The sequence below is a fragment of the Delphinus delphis genome, chromosome 3, assembly GCF_949987515.2.
Source record: "Delphinus delphis chromosome 3, mDelDel1.2, whole genome shotgun sequence".
In the NCBI taxonomy this organism is placed as follows: Eukaryota; Metazoa; Chordata; class Mammalia; order Artiodactyla; family Delphinidae; genus Delphinus; species Delphinus delphis.
Window position 1 is genome coordinate 106426526 of NC_082685.1, and position 22006 is coordinate 106448531.

Below are 22006 nucleotides of genomic sequence, written 5' to 3' on the forward strand. Positions count from 1 at the left end.
ATGTCTCCTTTGCCTTTTCATATGATATTTCTAATTTTTTAATTAGTTTTACTCCCAATTTTTAATTTAAAAAAATCAGCACTGCAGCTCATTCCATTTAAAACTGAGTCATTAGACTAGACTCTCATATATTTTATGAACGATTTTTTAAGTTACCTTCTTAAATGAATTTAAATAGGTTTTCTGATTACCAGGTTATGTAGAGGGTAAAATGATAGTGAGATTTAAAGGAATTAAAAATAACACATTTTATCACTTAATTTTTAGAGAAAATTTAGCTTTTCACTGGAGATATATATGAAGAATTAGGAGTCTCTTTTCTGGGACAGACTGATAAGGAAGTAATCTTGAGGAATCAGACCCTAAAATGTCATAAATCTGATCACAGTATTAGAGAAACTGAGTGATCAGGAAGCAATAGTGAAGACTGGTTCCTAAAAACGAAATGAAACAAAAAAACTATAATTACTAAGTAGCAAAATGAGCAGACAGACCCCTGTCCCAGAATAAGTTGAAAGATTAAGGTAGTCTGAAGGACTGGCCTTAAATTGAAACGGCCATGATAGTAGGGTATAGATTAAGCCATAGGTCACAGTGGTTTACAGCTTTAATGAGGATTCTGTCTATAGGTCTGTTGTCTTTTTTTAGGGAAAAAAACATTATATTTTATTTATATCAATAGAAGAAAAATAAAATACTAAGGTTGTAGAAAGGTATTAAATATTGAATTTACAGAAAATTATATTTATATTCACTTCTCTTGGCAAGGTGCTTTCTAAATGCTCCAGACCCCTAGATTATTTAATCCAATCTTTGAGAGATTACGTTGTGTATGTAGGATATAGGGTCAATATATGAAAATAGTTTTTTACAAAAAGCTGTTGCAATTAATAATTTTAAACTCTATGTTATCTCTTTTCATAGGTGTTCCGTGGAAATGTTGATAACAACACACCCTATGCTAACTCTTTCACGCCCCCCATAAAAGCTCAGTATGTGAGACTCTATCCCCAAGTTTGTCGAAGACACTGCACTTTGAGAATGGAGCTTCTTGGATGTGAACTGTCAGGTGAGTCTCTTATTATGTATTTCTGTACTCTCTTTAAAGGAAAAAAAAGTATATTTGTATGTAGTGTGTTACGAACTTGCAATTTTTCAACACTCGTAGATGTTCATTTCTGCTACAAAATGTCTAGGGCTTGGTTCAATGAGAAAGAGAGAGAGAGGAGGATAAACAAGTTCTAAAACACGCTACAGAATAGAATTAATGTAGAAGGGGCAATGTATTTCTTTGAGTGGTCAAAGAAAGTACAACAAATTTTCATTGGAAACTTTTGTCAAATATAAATGTGCCTTCCTGATTTTAATAGTAACTATGATTTATGTTTTATGACAAAATTTCAGTAAAAACTGGAATCTGCCTGACTTCATAAATTGCAGTTACATTTAGGCTATATGGCATAGAAAAGTAAGCTTTATCTTTGTACATCTACCATAAGAATTTAGTTTTGTCTTTTTTTTAGGTTTTATGAAACATGTAAATTTATCATTGCTTCCAAGAGACAATACTTTACAACCAAGATTGCTACTATAAATTCATTCTTAGATCATTCTTATCTAACAACCTGCTTATTGTACCAACAGTGGTTTTCAAACACAAAGATAATCTATCAAGGGACTCAGATTTAAATAATCCTTGTCTTCCAGGAGCATCAGGACTAGATACAAAGATGAAGACTTTATGAGTGGATCTCACAGTCATTCACTTTCAATCTAGCCAGATTCTGAACTAAACAGAAAATCTGTCTAGGCATTTCACTGTGCTATATTTTTGGTGGTGGTTCTTATATTTCTATCATCAACATTTACAAACTATCTTTGCCACTTTGGCCTGAGATTTTGTTCAAACCACTGTGTTTTTAAGAAAACTAAAAATTCATGTGTGCCCCACTTTTTAGTGTAACCACCAGGTACGAGAGACTTTTGTCATACTTACAGAAGTGCCGTTTAGTTAAAAATAGGACACATCTCTGAAAAGAGACAACTGAGAGCTTTTTATTCATTTCAAAATGTTGCATATAGGTTAAAACACACACTTTATCTATTTCCCTTCTTGGGTTTGTGATGTTAAGAAAGGGAATGATTTTCAGGGAAACAGAAGTTACTATTAAAAAACAACCAGACTTTAAATGAACCCATTACATTCAAAGGGGTTAGAGACATTTGGGCAGATGAGTGAATCTATTGATATTTTAAGAATCATATTTTCATATTATATATGGGTGTCTTTTATGAAGCAATCAACATACAGTTTTAGTACCATTAATTATTGTAATGGGGATGTTTTCCTTATTTTGGTAATTTGAACTGGCTTATTGACTACCAGTAAATCTCAGCAGAATTATTGCTGCACGGTGTTTATATTGCATGTCACTATATCACCACAGGCCAGTGTCATCCGTAAGTCATTCATCATAAAGCAATCAAGGGAAGCCACAGCATGTTGAAGTTTGCTGTTAAGTCCCATGCTTTTTAGTTGCTACAACATCGCCTTCCCCAATTCTTCAGTCCTTTGATTCATGAGGGCCAGTCTCTCAGACATGGCACAGTTACACCCCTAAGATAGGAATATATTTTACTTTCAAGTTTGACAAGAGGTTACACCTGACCCTTTACGGATTTTTATGTTTTCAAAAAGAAGCTGCACCTCATCTCCCAACCCCACAAAATGATTTTGAAAGTATATGCAGAGAATAATATCTCTTAATGAATGCTTATGAAAAAATAAATAAAAATTTAAAAAACAGTGGGACTTCCCTGGCAGTCCAGTGGTTAAGACTCTGCGCTCCCAATGCAGGGGGCACGGGTTTGATCCCTGGTCGGGGAACTAAGATCCCACATGCCCTGTGGTGTGGCCAAAAAAATTAATAAAAATTTAAAGCTAGGGCACCACCTCACTTTAGAAATAATCAGTTTTGTTGTTAATACCTCGTTTTGTTCAGGTGCTCTCCATGTTGGTAAAAGAGTTAATTTATACATATAAAATCATATGGATGAGAAGGGAAATTGGTGGTGTGAGGCAAATTGACAGAGAGGTTAGCTATAACACTTGGAAATAAACATTAGTAGAATGTACCAAACTATTTCCCACAATCCAGTGCAACACTGTAAAGCCCAAGGCTGCCTTATTGTATTCAATAAACTGTTATAAGAGCTCTCAGCCTGCCTAGAAGATAGCAGTTAATCTTTTTCCAGATACTTACAAAGAAAATTCCCCTAAATTCTCAAAAGAAATATGATTTAAGATGTTTAGAATGAAATGGATCATGACCGTAATTAGTAGAAGAATAGTCATTCATTCATTCTTTGAACAAATTATTCAGCACTTCCCTGGGCTGAGTACTAGACAGCAGAGTGGGTAATGAAATGAATTCTATAACTAAGCAGAAATGGTCAAAGTAAAGGTATGCCTTTTCTATCCAATACTTCAAAAACTATGTTACATCTCAAAAAGGAGAAAAGCAACTTTGTGTCTCTTTCCTTTGTGTCTCTTCTGCAAGCCAAGCAATTGTACGAAGATTCCAGTGGCAAGGTGGGGGACTGGTGGTGATAACAGAAGAAAAACTCAGAAATCCGTAATACAGACAATGCACGTTACCTTAGAACTGCTTGAAGATAAAGAGCATGCTATTAAGACTTTAGAACTTTCTAAAATCTTTGAGATTTTTGTCATGAAATTTTTCTTTTTCAGAATTTGTATTGAGGATTTAGAACTACTTATATCATGGAACTTGGGGTATAGGTCTCCTATGCCTGCAACTCAACAAAACTTGAGCTAAGACATCCAATTGGCTAACCTTCTATGTCAGTCTCTGTCATGTTTGCATAGGATAGGAATTTCCTAGAAGGTGGAGGTGAAGGCAAATATGGAGGAGCCTCAAGAAGGAAGACTTGATCTAGATCGACTAGGACAGAAAGCAAGGAATTGTAATTAAGAATTATATTTATCAGTGAAAAGTTCTAAACCACCTCTCTTAGAGCCTGGACTGAAAATGGTCTAGTTTCAGAAATTGCAGCCAATCATAGGATATTCTTTAATACTCACTGGTATGCTGATTTGGGGACTTAATACTGTCATCTGTTGGAATAAGATTTATGGAGATAATAAAAATAGCTAACGTTTACTGAATGCTAGCTATATGCCAACACTGTTTCTAAATACTTTATCAACTAATTTCTTAGAAGACTTTTTAAATATAATTTTGATTATTATCACCATTTTATAGATGAGAATACTGAGGCACAAAGCGGTTGAATAACGAGTACAAGGCCACGAGTACAAGCTAGTATGTAGGGCATTAGCAGAGTATGAGGAGACGACATTGATCAGAGAAGTCTCCTATTTTATCTTGGCTTTCTTGATGATCAAACTTACCTGTGTGTTCCTTGGCCAAAAGGTAAAATTTTACATATGGAAGACTCAGCCTCTGGCTAATATGATAATAGAATCATACTTTCCATTACAAGCTTTGTGAATGTAATTTTGTCACAATTGCAATTCAACATTGGGAAATACTGTATATAGGTACATACATACATACAAGATTTTTCAAGGACAGACAAACCCAAATTTTGTATCATGTCAAACCTGAAAATATATGTGGCAGATTTGAAAATCTTCAAAAAATATCCAATGCTAGAGGTTATGGAATATGATTAAAACATAAAAATGTATGAAAAGTCTTGTCCAGTAATGGTTTTGCTAGAATTAGCTTTTTTTTTTTTCTGTTATCTGTCAGTTTAAATTCTACACTAGCACAATATGAGGTATATGGTATATGCTGAATAAATATTAGTTTCCTATCTTCCAGAAGAAGCCATGTTGGTATTATAAGAATCAGTGATAATGATTAACAGGTTTCTTGGAAAACAAATGCTGTCCAGTTTAGGATATACCATTGGAGCAGTTTGTGAAAATGACTTTGTACTGAGGGAATTTTCATTTTCAGTATTATGAAAACAAATAAAAGAAAACCAAATATCCTTTCTGAGAAAATGTTCCATTTTTAAAGACAAAATGAAACTGTTGAAAACCGGGAAACCGTCATGAGGTTATCAGTAATAAGACAAGAGAGAGCATTCCAGCATTGCTTTCATTTTGCAAAATCATCTGTCACAGAAAAGTAGTTTGAATTATCGGTCTTGTTTTCAATTTTTCCAAAATATATTCACACAAAATAGCTTGAATTGGTTATCTTGTTTTTCGATTTTGTTCCCGATTTATTTCTGATTATAGCCTTTTTTTGAATTTAGATGCTCTCTCTTTGGGGGAATGAATAGCATTATGCTTAATCTTCTCTTGCCTATCCAAAATGAATGCAGAAAACTTCCCAGCATGATAAATTATTTTTCTCATAGAGCCCTTCTCATTTTCTTCCAGGCTGTTCTGAGCCTCTGGGGATGAAATCAGGACACATACAGGACTATCAGATCACTGCTTCCAGCATCTTCAGAACTCTCAATATGGACATGTTCACTTGGGAACCAAGGAAAGCTCGGCTGGACAAGCAGGGCAAAGTGAATGCCTGGACCTCCGGCCACAATGACCAGTCACAATGGTTACAGGTAATATTTTCTAAAAATGTCTCACTACCCACTTTTCCTCTTCCTTAGAAGATTTCCTGTTGGTTAGATAAATATCAGAGTCATGATCTTCATACTAGTTTAAATGCGCCTTCCTCTGTGGCTTAACTAAATGGGTAAAACAAAAATTCCTTATGAATCCGTTTTCGTGTTCTATTTTTACTCTGATGTTGATTTATAGATGCTACTGTCAGACTGATGCAGCAGGGTGGACCAAATCACACTATATATAGGTCAATTTGATTGATTATGAGAGGATTTGCATTTTAACTCTCCTCTATTCTAATGCTTTGTGTCAATATTGGTTTGAAAGCATCACAGCAGGAATCCAAACCGCCTTGAAATCATGCCACTGACCAGCAGATTGTTCCCATAGAATCATGACTCATGACTTATTAGCTCTTTATCTGTGGTTGCTAAGCAATGGAGCAATTTGATTACATTCTCATAAGAAAGCTTGCTTGTAGAAGGAAAGCATAGACATTGCGGTCTGTTTATCATTTGCAAATGAGGTAAGATTATAGTCAGTGCTTCTTAAAACAACTTTCCTGAAGCGCACTTATTTGTGGAGTACTTTTAAGTATGACTTTTAAGCATACACAAATTTGTTAATGTCTTCTGTAGCAAAGAAAAGTAAGACAACTTAATTCTATAGTGAGGTCATTTTATTTGAAAGATATGTGTTCTCCTCTTATTGATTTTTATGCTGCATGTATGAGGTTTCAAAACTGTGGTAATTCATTGTATTTCTGGAAATCATGAAAACAATTACAATAGCAAATGTTACCCCTCATCAAACCAGATTTGCCACATATGAAACTGTTCTTACCAAGTCACCTGAAATTTCCAATAGTCTCTTCTTTCTTGACCCTAGTTTCCCCTATTCTTACAGAAATATTCACTTTTTTTCTTTACTGTCCCCTAACATTCTACCTGGATCTTTATTGATCTGAAGCTTTATTTAGTTCTTTCATTACCATACATAACGGTTAATTATGTCTTTCTCCTTTTACTGTTCTGTGAACTTTTTGAAGGTAGGCTTTATATATATATATATATATATATATATATATATATATATATGTAATACAGGATACATTTCTCATCCCAGAACCCAGCCTCATGTCCTTGCCTATATGTAGCAGTACTACTAAATTAAATCATTCATTTGACAAATGTTTGTGATGTACCCCTGAAGCGTCACATACCATGATAAATAGCGATGGCACATGAGTGAGCAACACACTATTCTTGCTCCTAAGACATTACCTGTTTCATAAACCATTCCTTTTATTTGGTTTGCAGGACACCACACTTTGTTTTTCTTCATCCTTCTAGCCGCTGCTGCCCACTGTCCCCCAGGCCACCCTTCCTCTGCCTGTTATCTTCCTGACAACCTCATTTTCACCAAGTCCACACACTCACATTAGCCAATTTAGTGAGTACTGTTTATTTCAACTACTGAAAAAAGGATTCAACTTCTCTAAAATTCTTTCTCTTCTCACCATCCCCACTGCCACTTCCAGCATCTGGTCTGCCACCCTCTTTCACCTTAGTTTTTGCAGAAGCCTCCTAACCAGCCTTCTGGTTTCTGGTCTGACTCTCTAAAAACCTGTTTCCCAAATTGTAACCAGTGTGATTTTTTTTTTCCCTAAAATGTAGATGTGATTCTTTTACTCCTTTATTTAAACCCTTCAGTTGTTCCCCATCAGCCTCAGAATCAAGTGCAGCTTCCTTAAGATAGCCTCAAAATCTTGGCATGATTTGGCCTCAATTCACCTCTTACCACACTTCTAAATTTGCTTCAGTTTCTCAAACCATACACTACCTCTCTCTTCCCCTTCCGTTATAAATGTGCTCTTCCTAGAGGAGAAGAATGGAGAGAGCACCTCTGCCCAGAGCATCCCCAACCTTCTGTTGGTTAAATCCTTCAACTATAGTTTAGATGCACTTTCCTCTGGGAAGGCTTTGCTGCCAGCTCCATCCCACACCAAATCTGGCTTAAGTTCTCTTCTGGATACTACTGTGTCCCCTGTAATTCTCTCACTGTCACATTATCACACTCTATTGGAAGTTGTGTCTTCATGCTACATTATTTGCTCCAGGAGGGATGGAACCACATTTGCCTTTTTCTGCTTTCTCAGTCTGTTGTCCAGTACCTAACTAAATACCTGTCACAATACCTGACATGTGGTAGGCATTCAATAAGTACTGTTTTTGTTTTACTGAAGTATAGTTGATTTACAATATTGTGCTAGGTTCATGTCTACAGCACAGTGAACATATATATATATATTCTTTTTCAGATTATTTTCCCTTACAGGTTATTATAAAGTAATGAGTATAGTTCCCTGTGCTATATAGCAGGTCCTTGTTGTTTATCTATTTTATATATAGTAGCCTGTATATATTAATTCCAACCTCCTAATTTATCCCTCCCCCATCCCTTTCCTCTTTGGTAACCACAGGTTTGTTTTCTATGTCTGTGGGTCTATTTCTGTTTTGTAAATAAGTTCATTTGTATCTTTTTCTTTGTTCTAGATTCCATATATAAATGACATCATATGATATTTGTCTTTCTGTGTCTGGCTTACTTCACTTAATATGATAACCTCTATGTCCATACATGTTGCTGCAAATAGCATTACTTCATGCTTTATGGCTATTTTCCGTTGTATGTATGTACCACATCTTGTTTATCCATTCATCTGACGATAGACATTTAGGTTGTTCCCATATCTTGGCTATTGTAAATAGTGCTGCAGTGAACATTGTGGTGCATGTATCTTTTCGAATTATAGTTTTCTCCAGATATATGCCCAGGAGTAGGATTGCAGGATCATATGGTAACTGTAAGTTTAGTTTTTTAGGGTACCTCCATACTGTTTTCCATAGTGGCTGTACCAATTTACATTCCCACAATAAGTACCGTTGAATGAAAGAATGAGTGAATCGATCAAAGTACTATTCAATTTAGTGATTTGGGCCTAAAATGCATATAATTTCCTCCCCAATTTAAGAGATCAACTGCTAGTATCCTCAAAATTTTAAGTAATATTTGAAAAAGAAATCTAAAATTTCATATTAAAGGTCTGGCCTTTTTAATAAAGGAACTAAATTTTCATAATCGATAGGCTTTATGAACTTTTCAAGTTCTTAATTAGAAGAAACCAGGGAAAATATCCTTTCCGTTTGTTAGACTTGAATGGTGAAGTTAAACTTGTTCTTTGTTGCTGTATAATATTTTTCGAATTGAAAACATTTCAGTCATATCTCAGATTAGCTGGGTGTGGCTAACATTATTTGTGAATCATAATGCCATGTGGAATAAGACAAAATATTTTACACCCCATAAGTAACTCAGACAGGCTGGTAGACTCTAGAAATACCCACATAACGGTATTGCCAATGGCAAATTTCTTTAGAAAGATCAAAATAAAACAAGTATTTTTACATGAATCAGGGTGTAATGTTCAATGGAATGTTCATCCATCACTTTTTTTTTTTTTTTTTTTTTTTTTTTGGCTGTGTTGGGCCTTCATTTCTGTGTGAGGGCTCTCTCTAGTTGTGGCGAGCGGGGGCCACTCTTCATGGCAGTGCACGGGCCGCTCACTATCACGGCCTCTCTTGTTGCGGAGCACAGGCTCCAGACGCGCAGGCTCAGTAGTTGTGGCTCACGGGCCTAGTTGCTCTGCGGCATGTGGGATCCTCCCAGACCAGGGCTCGAACCCGTGTCCCCTGCATCGGCAGGTGGACTCTCAACCACTGTGCCACCAGGGAAGGCTCCATCACTTTCTTTTTTTTTTTTCTTTTTGCGGTACACGGGCCTCTCACTGTTGTGGCCTCTCCCGTTGCGGAGCACAGGCTCCGGATGCGCAGGCTAACTGGCCATGGCTCACGGGCCCAGCCACTCCGTGGCATGTGGGATCCTCCTGGACCGGGGCACGAACCTGTGTTCCCTGCATTGGCAGGTGGACTCTCAACCACTGCGCCACCAGGGAAGCCCCTCCATCACTTTTTTTAAGATGACTTTTCATCTGTCTTCTTAAAGTCACTTGCATGCTGAAATTGATTCATTCTGTTGGTGACAGATTTTCTGTCAATGCAAGGACCAGTTGTTCGTAGTATATGTCTATTTTTTGTTGTGTCAAAACATATTCAGAATCTCCAAGGCAAGGTGGATTGACATCTTTATTTATTTTCATTTTTTTGTTTTTGACATCATGCAAGAAAATGCTCCAGAATTGACAGTTTTTAGTGTTTTCTCCTCAAGAGAGTAGAATCTGTTCAACTGTACATTGTTACACTTGTTAGTATCTTTGTTGAAAATAAGATTAATATTTTCATAGATAATGTATAGGGTGATTTCTTTTTAATTTTTGGTATAGAATCAATTTTTATCCTTATTTAAGCCTTCTGAACTTGTAAATTTTGGCTGTGATCTTAACTAAAATGCATCAGTTCTGAGAAATAGCATGGCTGCCATTTAAATCCTCTTTCTTCCTTATCGGTCTCCTACTAATTATTTTTTAAGAAATTTCTTTTATATGCCAACTATACACGTAACTCTTTAATAATGAGAATTTTATTTCAGTTTGATAGTTTTTTCCAAAACCCGATCATATAGTATCTGGAAATACAATTGTTGCAAATGAAACCAAAAAAAAAAAAAAATCCTTTACTCAATTGTGATATATTTTAAGGAATCTTTATGCATTCTTTTTCCTCTAATGCTTCTTCCAGTCTCTTCTCTAAGGTCAAAATCTCAGAAATTTCTTAAGAAAATGTTTTTGTGAGTTTTTTTAGGAGTGATCTTACCTAACTGATTAGTTTCCTTGAGCTACTGTTAATCATGGAATCGTTATGCTATTCCTATATGAAGATGGCAAAAATGTGTTAAGTCCACAGGCATTCCTAAGCGAGAGGCATTTCTCAGACTTCTGAAAAACTGTTGTTCCATCACTTGATATGTTTGATGGTCTCTTAAACTTTGAGCAAGAAGTTCTATCAATGTGTTTTCCAAAAGCCTACAAAGGTTAAATTGTAGTTCCTGCCTTTCAAAAAGTCTTACCTACACCTAAGTTGAAACGTAATAAGGCAGTCATTCCTAACTCAGAATTGCACATTCCTAACACATGGTTGGACTAGATTTTAAACCCTGTTATAAAATTAGTGACATTTAATTTACAGAGATCTTTTAGAAGCAAACTATTATTATCTCCTGTGGTTAGTTTCTAAACAAAAACCCAGAAATTTTGTTGGGTTTCAAGGTGGATTAAATAAAACAAATGACAGAACCGAGGAAGCACATAGTGGGTACCCAGCAACAAGTAGTTCCCTTCTTTCTGTTTCTGGTGGCTTCTGAAAACTCAGGAGAGCATCATCTGACACCACCAATGATGACCAAGAATGAAGATATGCATACATATTTTAGCTTCTTCCAAAAGGAAATTACCAATAAAACTATGAAATATAAAGTAATATATCATTAGATCAGTTGCATACTGTGAGCAATGTTGATAGATTACATAAATTTGCATTGGCAAACAAAAATTTTAAATATTTTTACCTAGGCAGCATCAGTTGTTTTTCAGATTCTTTACCTAAGAGTAATAATAATATTATTAATAATTTAAAATGAACATTATGTCATTTGGCAATCGTGAAATCATGTTCTTCTTAGAATGTCTATGTGCTTTTAATGTTCATTTTCAGGGCCTTTTCAACAGATTGAGTAAATTCCTTTTTATTTATGCTCAGATTATACAAACTGATTAAAATTCAGCATGAGGTTGAGATGTTTAGTGACATTCTACCAGGAGTAGGGACATTACTGATGATAATCTTCTAAATTGTGAAGAAATATTGTGCTACAGTAGATGTATCTAAACAAAGAACACTCTACGAATTAACTTGGATTGATTAAAAACTTGTTTTAAATAAGACATCATAAATTCTCTTACAGTGAATACACTGTGTATATACTTATTGCCCTGTTTATTGGTGGTGACTATATAAAATGGATAATTCATCATCCAGAATTGAATCTATGAAAATTTTTTTCAGATTTCATAAAGGGTAGCATAATATAAATGACTAATAGGATGAAAAATGTCAGAGTGTTACTTAGGAAATGACCTTTTGGTCTATTTCATGGGACATTTGCTAATTTAAGGTAGACTGCATAGTATTTCAACCAAATTAGTAGAATTAATAGAGTTGTTAGACTGCACATTTTAATGCTGACCTTTGTCAAAATTGCAGCTAACCCTACACAGCTTCATTTCAGTACTAATTTTGTGGAAATGTGTAAGGAGGCAATTGAATTTAGGTTTTCAAATTAAATAAGCCTTGTTTAATTTAGTCCATTTCAGATTTTTAAAAGGGAGTATTCTAGCCATAAATTTTATAACTTCATTAAAGCCATTAACTTCCCTTGCTCTCTGGACAATTTATTTACAGAAGAGTTAAAGGAAAGGTTTTTGAGGATCAAGGGACCTCTAAGCCACTGGGAAACATTTGGCAATATGAAGGAATATTCTGATTTCCAATTCACTATTTCAGTCTTTCATATCTAGTAAACAGTAAGCCTGCACAAAGGTTTCAGTTATAAAGCAGATCTACAAGAGATCAAATAATGAAACAATTTATGCAGGATTGTAAAACATCTTCCATCTTTCATAAGTAGTAATATATTTTGGAGTGTATGAAATGAATCAAAGGAGGTCTATACTTTGCTTGGATTATGAATTCATCTTTAATTTTTTTTATAATTTTATAATATCAAAGGAAATCTCCATGATCCATTAGGAAAAAAACTTTTAATGAGCAAAACACAATTGAGTAGGATACTTATACAGAAAATACTTAGAGAGCAAAGAAAAGTGCCATAAACATCAGTGTAGCTGTACTGAGGGCATAATTCGAACTCCGAAAATCTGGTTTTGAAGGCAATACTCTGGGATCAGTTTTTGCTCTTTTTCTAAAATGTAGCTATTACAAAAAAAGATAACCTCTCAGGCAACCTTCCCTTTTAAAAAAACTCTCACACCACTAAGATTCTAGTATCTAAAGGATGATTGGCCAAATCCAAAGTAGTCAGAAAATTACCAAACCTACCAGATAATTTCTGGTGAAGTTAACAACATCGTATAATTTAATTAGTGTTATGGTATAGCCGTATAATCTTAAAATTAACCTTTAAAAAGTTAACTTTTATATTCTGCATATTATATCTACTCAATACCCCCAAATTTTCCCCTACCTTTCCACCCATTCTCATTTTGAGTCATTTCTTTGTTTTATATCTCTCTTTAAACAGCTTGAAAGAAAAGAATTCCCTAAGATGAGGCAATGAGACCTATCAAGCCATTAGGAAGTACTAATACATTAGCATTTACATATAGCACATCATGAAAAATACACAAAGCAATAGTTCTGGTGGCAGAGGAAGGAGTAGATCAGATTGAGTGGGGGGTGCAGTTGTGGAAGGCAAGCCCCGATGGTACATGGAAATTGGATGGAAGCTTTGTGGTTCGGAGGTTATTTTAAATGGCTTCATAATTTTTTAATTCAAATAAATATTTTTGCAACCCCTCTTATAACAAAATACAATACCACGTGCAAGGAATTGAAAAATAGATTCGGCATCGTGTCCACCTGCAGGTGTGATTACTGATGCCCTAATTGTTATGGATTCAACATTCCAAAAGCAATAAACAGGAATGTGGGAAGCTGAATGCTTCTACTTAGAAGCCATATTTGAAACCACTGAAAAACTGAACAGCAGGATTTAAGAGAATTGTCTGTGCACGGCAGGCCCGTTCGTGTTTTTATGATAATGAAAACTGAATGACTTCTGATTCCTTTGTATGCAAATAAATTTTAATTTGTGGCATATTAGCTATCTTTATAGTAACAAAATATAGTTATAAGAATAGTAATCATTTCCCTCTAAAAATATGAACTGAAAATATGCCAATGAGTAAAATTTAGAGCTTGGGAATACTGTTTCAAGTAAGATGAGCATTTGTGAAGGCTTTCAAATAAAATGGGAATCAACTTTAATCAGTGATCTCATTTTGTCTTTAAAGCAGCCCTCTCAGTGACTGTTATTTCTGTTTTAGGAGGCTACAGAGCGTCTGAGAGATTTGCTAAAGATTGCACAGCCAGTCAGCAGTACAAGGGGAGCTCAATACACCAGGAAACTCACGCAATGATTTTTACCACAGTATTTTGTAAACCATTTAGTGAGTGAGGGGATTCCTTTTTTCAGGGAATGTTTGTTGGATTAGGAAGCTCTTCCAGGGTCCAGTGCATAGCATATCTCTGGCCATACCTTTCTTGAAGGAGAGCTTCTGGTACCTCTTTGGATCCAGCTTGCCCTCTAAATCTGTGCTTCTGCACTGTAAAAATTGTATACCCCTTACGGTGTTAAACATTGAACACACACAAGTTAAATATTTAGAAAATAGAATATCTATTTTTTTGGTTTAAGATAAAACAAATAGGAAATATGATGAAAATTCTAGCTTTCTTCCTACAACTCGATGGTGTGTCCTTTGTGCACACACCACATTTTAGACAGTGCTTCTTTGCCCAACACTCTTGGTTGTAGTTAAGCTCACCTGGCCTGGTTACTTTGGTTTATACTAGAGATCTTTGTACTTTTTCTTCGAAGCCAGTGGTGCTATGATGAATAGGTCATTCAGTTTTCATTTACATTTATGAGTAAGGTGTCTTTCATTTGTGAAGTATTTATTTGCCAGCTAATGTTGACATAAAATAAATTTTTTATAGCAAATATTACATTCATTTTCTCTTTCACTATTAAATTAGCATTTCTGTGAGGAAAACATGGCTCAGTGAAATGACTTTTAAGTTTCTTGTGTCTCCGTTTTATGCTGCTATTGTATTTCTTTGGCATAGTATGTCTACTGGAAATTGTAGGTCCATCTACCCTTGCCCATTTCCATATTAGCCTTTGGTTAGAATATTCTCTCATATCCTTTATTATGTGCCTAAGGACATAGCTGCCTACCAATTAATCACTTTCTGGAATTAGTATATATTTTAATCACTTTCTGGAATTAGTATATATTTCAGAGGAAAATAGATATCAATTTCCTTGGCCAGGACAGATTGTGGGTTCAATATCAAGGCCAACCAGAGTTTTGACTTCTTAACTCATGACTTAAGCTCCTTGCCCAGGTCTGTCTAGATATCCAATGCTGCTCCCTCCATTTGGCCTGCCCGCTACTCCCTGCGAAACCTGGTGCACATCTGACTGCCCTCTCCTTGTGCCCTCTTCTCATCTGAGCTTTCCTGGGTCCTTGTTCTTTGGTTTATCTCTTCTTTGGTCTTGCATTAGGGCTCCAGCCTACCCTCTGAAGGCTCATTGCCTATTTATCATCGGCTCATTTTCGTCTTTGTGGAGTTTCAGCCCTGCCCTGGCTCTCACAGGGCCATAGCTGACCTCAGTCTTAGCTCTCTTAGCTCCTGGTCCTGGCATTCAAAATTTTTATTTTTCCAGATGCATCTTTTCTTCACATAGTTCTACCAGCGGAATCCAGTCCCCCTGACTACAGACCCAGAGTTTCTAAAAGGTCCTTTCTTTCTCAGTCTGATTATGAACTGATGAAATTAGGATAATGTATATCACTCTTCCATCCTGAAGATGTGTGTTCTTTAAAACGAATTAGGTTCCCTTTCTCCCCCAATGGTCATTTTTATCAGCATTTTTCAAAATGTACCCTGAAAAACAGTTTCTATAAGGTTCTCCACAAAAAAAAAAAAAAAAAGATTCTATGCTGAAATATATTTAGTAAAGTCTATATCCTCTTCTCTGTTCTTACTGATTCAGATGAATATTAACATAGGATGCTTAAGAATCCTATAGGAAAGAGATTTGTTTTATTTGGTGATTTTCAAACTTATTTGGTCACAGAGTGCTTTTTAAAAATAACTACCAAGGGACTTGCCTGGCGGTCCAGTGGTAAAGACTTCGCCTTCCAGTGCTGGGGGTGCAGCTTAGATCCCTGGTCGGGGAGCTAAGATCCCACATGCCTCACAGCCAAAAAACCAAAACATAAAACAGAAGCAATATTGTAACAAATTCAATAAAGACTTTAAAAATGGTCCACATCAAAAAATCTTCAAAAAAAATAAACTATATATTTAAATAAATTAATTAATTAAATAAAAATAACTACCTTAACATCTCCAGAAAGCCCTTTAGAATATTCTGTATTAATTATTTTGCATTTCTGTAGCACGTCGTTGTTTTCAAAAGGCTTTTCTAATAATCTGTATCTTTATAATAATCTGGAGACATATAATTATTTATGTAAAGTGTTCTGTCCCAAAATAGGAAAAAACAATTTATAGAGGTTATATGACTTAATCCTGTAAGTATCAGAATTTGACTCAAAATTCCGGTTTCTCTCTTTTCCTTTGAGTGCCATTTTTCATGGCTGTTTGCATCTGACATCATGTACGAAGAAGTCTAACCTTAGTAGCCTTTTTTGTGTGTGAATTTTGTTCGTGATTTTCATGGTTTTTTTTTCAGTACAGCAAAATATATGCAAAATATGTGTATTTGGAAATATGGTTTTCCAATTCACTTCATTCTTCTATTTTTGTGATAGACCTACTCAATATCACAATTTCATCAATTCTATGTCCATATATGTACAAACCAAGCATTTAAAATTGCCTAAGTGCTTTCAAAGCATTATTTTCATTTCCTCTTCAGAAAGTGTTGCACATAAGCTAAAGTTAGCCCAGGCGTGCCTGAAGCGTAGTCAACCCATGTCATGAATAAAATGGGCTCTGAACATTGACCACTCTAAGCACAGAAAGTAACATGTGAACAGTTTTGCCTCTTAAGAAACAGTTCCTATAAGCTAATGAGCTTATTAGCTAGAGAAGTTCACAACAGCACACAAATGTTTGTCAGCTCAAGTGGTAAAAAAAATTCTCTCCCATTTGTTGAAAAGTGCACCTGATAATTTTCTTGAAAACTGTTTCCCTCTCATTTAAAATGACAGATTTTCATTGGAACTTATCTTTCAATAAACTGTAAAGTTGGCCCTCCTGAAAATGTTCATACCCTTTGGCTTTGCCTTCTCTGTATTCACGGTGTAAAGGTCTCTCTCTTCATTCCAATGATAGAAGCTTTTGTAACTGACATGCATTAAACTTTAACATAGAATTCATATTAGGATAGTTGCTGTTTTACAGTAAAATAGGACACTAAACACATGCAATGGGCATTTTGTAGCATCCATCTGTCGAGCAAAGCAAGCTCAGAACTATGAACGCACCATTATTTTACAGATACGTTCCTTGCAGGTTTTCCTCACTTAAGAAGTGAGACTGCAGTCTCTTTGAATATGATTTCTGTTGCCCCATACATTTTCTCTTCTACATGCTCAGTGGCTTTTGATAGAGAAAGTTAAAAGCAGATAAAAAGCATTTTATCCAAGGTTATCCAATATGAGAGAAATCAAGAGATATTTACCTATAATAATGATTAATTAGTACCTATTTATATGATATCTATAGTTTTAAAATTAAAATAAAATTTTGTAGATTGTATTCAAAATTGTATTATCATTGTGGCATTGTATAATGATTATTATTACCATTTTATAGGCAACATAGCTGACAAAACCAAATATGGTTAAGAGGGCTGAAAGTAAATGAATAAAATAAAAGCACGGGTAATTGAATAACTGTCATTCCAGTTAAACTCTGAGTCACCTTTTTCCCTTCTCCCAACATGCTACCAACTATATGAGGCTCAGCTTTTGTTTCTTTCATGAGAAGCACTATGGATTTTAATCCCAAAGCTGTAGGGTTTGATAGTCCTTCATGAGTACCACAGGACCCATCTGTTCTGTTAGGTATATGCCTGGTGATGTGGAAGGAGCTGTATATACAAGGTAATGGATCTAAGAGTACTTAGAATGTAACACTAAGTATATATATATGTATGTCTCTACACCCGCCTCAAAGCTCCATAATGGGAAATAGGGGAAATTCTAAAAATAAAGCAGCTTTTACGCCCTCACTGGGAAAAAGCACACCACCAGCTGCTTGTATCTTTTTGCATGTTGGTGTCAAAGTCATTTTCTCAAAGTGTGGTTTAGAGACCTCCTGCTTCAGAATCAGCTGGCATGAGCTGGCTGAAAATGTGGATGCCCAAATGCCATTCCCAAAGACTCTGATGTTTTTAGGTCTAGAATGGGCATAGAAATGTACATTTCTGGTTATATATTGAGGGATTCTTGCACTGTGTGAAATTGGAGAGAAAGGAATTGGTAATTTATGGCTTGACTGATAAACATATTCATTTAGAGGCTACCATTTTAATGGGACTTGCTTAGATATGTTGAATTGAAAGTTATTTGAGTGTGTATCTAACTGTACCTTAGGAGAAGAGTATCAGATACTTCAAATTAAGGAAGTGTCATTGTACCAGTAGGCCGAATTCAAAAATTTCAGCCTTATATTGATCTGACTTTTATTAAGCGAATTAATCCAACAACAAATCTTTAGTTTCTCCTAATTCTATAGGAAATAGGTTGTACTGAGCATACTCACATAGAACCAGATCTAAAATCCAAGAAAGAGGATCTGTGTTGGTTTCCGTATCTCTAGTATCCTCTAGCTATGAAAAGTAGCTGGGTGGGTGGGTGGGTAGGTAGGTAGGTAGATAGATAGATAGAATTAAAGTCTAGTGTATGGAATTATGGCGTTATTATGGAATTATCACAGATTTTTGTTAATTGGTCCTTTGATATGTGTAGTGCAATAACAGATACTCCTAACAATTACCGTGAGATACTACCAATTTCTGAAGTAACATTTGAAGAGAGTAAAATATGTTCAGTGAAGATAATTAAGTTTACTGTTTTTGTCTCATAAAGAGGCCTTGTTTAAAGTAGGTGTTTATTGAAAGTCTGTTAAATAATGTTTTCAAAACTTGTCAATGTATGTGCAGTTTATAGAGTTAATTTTAAATTAATTGGTATATTTGATAAGAAAAGGTATTTTGTAATGTTAAGATGGTAAACTCTATAGCAGAACTGTCTGGGTTCAGACCCTTTCTCTGCCACTAACCAGTTGTGGGACTATGGAAGAGTGATTCTACACATTAGTGTCTCAATAGTCTCATTTTCTAAATAGTAACAGTAGTATCTTATAGGGTTGTGTTAAGGACAAAATGAATTAACATAGTAAAGTGCTTAAAAAATTACTATAAAAATGTGTTACTATTATTTTATTAATCAGAACGAATCAGTTACCAGTGAAACTATATATAGCACTTTCTTTAATTTAAAGTTGCCAAATAAAAAAATCTAGTTTTTAGTTAAGAATAAATAATGAATTACTGTTTAATATAAAGGTGTCCCAAATATTGCAAGGGACATACTTACACACACACACACACACACACACACACACACACACACATACACACACAAATGTTGTTAATCTGAAATTCAAATTTAATTGGGCATCCTATGTTTTATTTTGCTAAATCCAGCAACCCTATTTTCACACTGTCTAGTTTGCTTTCTTTCCCCTGGAATCTCTAACTGAACTAAGCTATCATGGTGATATATTGATGATTTAGTCAATAGATAATGGTTTTAATAAGTTGCTCACCTATAATTATTTTATACTGTGCCTATATTCCAGATGAATAGATATTAGAAATCTAATAGTTTGTTAACTCCCAGACAAATATGCTTAAATTGTCCTCCACTTCAAAATTATTAATCCCTATTTTGTTCTGGAAAAAAAAAGAAGCTATTCTTTATTCTGACTCTTCTGTGTCTAGTGGATTTATGGGGCTAAGATGAACCCTTTGAGATCCACACATAGAGCAAGGAGATCTATCCTGGAAGTCAGTCTTTTTCAATATAAAGGGACTCAGTATAATATTTTCCATCATGTGAATGTGTTGAAGTTGCCAGGAATGCCCCTAAGTGACTCTCAATGACATTTGGGATATTGTATCTACAGTTTGTAGAAATTACCACTAGGTGGCGTTTAGGATCCTCAAAGATTCTTGGCTCAGTTGAGTTCATGTTATAAAAAGACACACAGTCCTTAGGACCTGATCCTTGATCTCCTGAATGACACTGGAGATGGTTTCCCTCCCAACCTCCATCATCAGTTTGTTCATCTGAGAAATTTAGTAAATGCCCATTCCACAGGGCTGTTGGAAGATTGAATTCTCTCAGTATGAAATATATATAGCTCTAGTGGAATTATGGAATTTAAATTATCATGGATTTTTGTTAATTAGTCCTTTGATTTGTATAGCACAATAATAGATATTGCTAACAATGACCATGATATACTAGACACAGACGTAGAGAATGGACTTGAGGACACGGGAAGGGGTAAGGGTAAGCTGGGACGAAGTGAGAGAGTGGCATGGACGCATATATACTACCAAATGTAAAATAGATAGCTAATGGGAAGCAGCCGCATAGCACAGGGAGATCAGCTCGGTGCTTTGTGACCACCTAGAGGGGTGGGATAGGGAGTGTGGGAGAGAGACGCGAGAGGGAGTGGATATGGGGATATATGTATACATATAGCTGATTCACTGTTATACACCAGCAACTAACACAACAATGTAAAGCAATTATACCTCAATAAAGATGTTAAAAAAAAACAAAACATAATTCAGGGTTCTTGGAACAGGCTAAGTGCCCTGTGTGAGTTCTCTTCCCTGCCTCTTCTTTAGCATTAAGGCAGAAAATTTAGAGATTAGCAGTAGTGGAACCAATTTTCACCCCAAATCCTGTGGCTATATTATATTTAATCACAAGACAAAGTAAGGAGGAAACATAGGCTACTTTGTGTCTCTAGCTTTCAATCGGATTATTTCATATATTTCAAAAGTTGCCTAGACTTCTGAATTTTTCCACAATAGTTCTACTTAACTATCTGGAAAATACTATAAAACTCCTCTCCCTCAACCCCTTTGTGAGGTTATCCATTTTTTTATCAGCCCATCTTTCCTTCTGGAAAGTTACTCCCTTTGGGGAGCAATGCCAGTCTAACCTGGTATTTGTAATAGGATCTGCCAACAGAGTCATGTATTCACTCACCACAGCTTCCTTCAGGGGAGAGCCCAGAACTTCCTGGTAAAAGGGAAGCATCTTGTTGGAGCTGTCACAGAGAAGGTAAAAACAGAAGTAGGAGACATTTCTTTAAGCTGCCCTTGTAGAGCAAGCACACCATAATTTATGACAAAATGATTATTAGAGAGGCTTTATTGAGAGCTGAAGGAGAAACTAAAAACTCCCAGCCACCTTGGGGCCACCAGCTCCTTGGAGCGCCCACTCCACCCTCAAGTGTGAAATTGAGAGACAGGATAGGTACTGACTGTTCCCAACCTACCACATGCAGAGAGCCACTCCAATAGTGTTTAGTGGAGAAGAGAATCCCAACATGCCTTGCTCTTTCTTGAGCTCACTGTTCATATCAATTGACACCTTTTTTTTTTTCTTCTATCCGCCAGGCCATAGTAACCAACAAGAGGATGGCCAGTATTTAAGAAAAATTTGTGGTGAAAGACCTAAAGTAGAGAAGTCTATCCACTAGATTGTTTTGGGGTTGTTTTTGTTTGTTTTTTGGCTTTGAAGTTCTATGGGAACATAGTAGTAGAAAACATTATTCTGCCTATTAGGTCTTGGGAAAAAATGCAACTGAAAAATACAGCACTTGAAAAATTTTATCTGAAAATAATATTGTGAATTAAAATGCTAATTAGGGAACTTCCCTGGTGGCGCAGTGGTTAAGAAACCGCCTGCCAGTGCAGGGGACATGGGTTCGAGCCCTGGTCCTGGAAGATCCCACATGCCACAGAGCAACTAAGCCCGTGCGCCACAACTACTGAGCCTGCACTCTAGAGCCTGAGAGCCACAATTACTGAGGCCCTGTGCCACAACTACTGAAGCCTGTGCACCTAGAGCCTGTGCACCACAAAAGAGAGTAGCCCCTGCTCGCAACAACTAGAGAAAGCCCATGTGCAGCAATGAAGACTCAACACAGCCAAAAATAATTAATTTTAATAATTATAATAACTATTAAATAATTAAATTAATTTTAAATTAAATTAAATTAATTTAATTTAATTAAATAATGAATTAATTTTAAAAAATGCTAATTAGTTTTAAATATAGAAAGTATAGTATCTCTTTAGGAAGTTTTATTCTTTGAGTTTTTAAAAATATACTAAAATTTGTTTATAAAGAACATAAATATATTCATTTCCAAGGTGGGTTTTTTAATGGATCAAATAAATGCAAAACATATTAAAGAAATCTATCTTATT

The 22006-nt window shown here is 35.5% G+C and overlaps 1 protein-coding gene across 2 annotated transcripts in view; it reads left to right on the forward strand.

Moving 5' to 3' along the window:
- Positions 1-22006, forward strand: part of EDIL3 (EGF like repeats and discoidin domains 3) — a 433712-nt gene that overhangs the window by 304903 nt on the left and 106803 nt on the right. For both annotated transcript variants that reach the window (XM_060009191.1, XM_060009192.1), the window contains 2 exons: positions 925-1069; positions 5441-5625. In XM_060009191.1, the coding sequence (XP_059865174.1) occupies positions 925-1069; positions 5441-5625 (330 nt within the window). The remainder of the gene's footprint in view (positions 1-924; positions 1070-5440; positions 5626-22006) is intronic.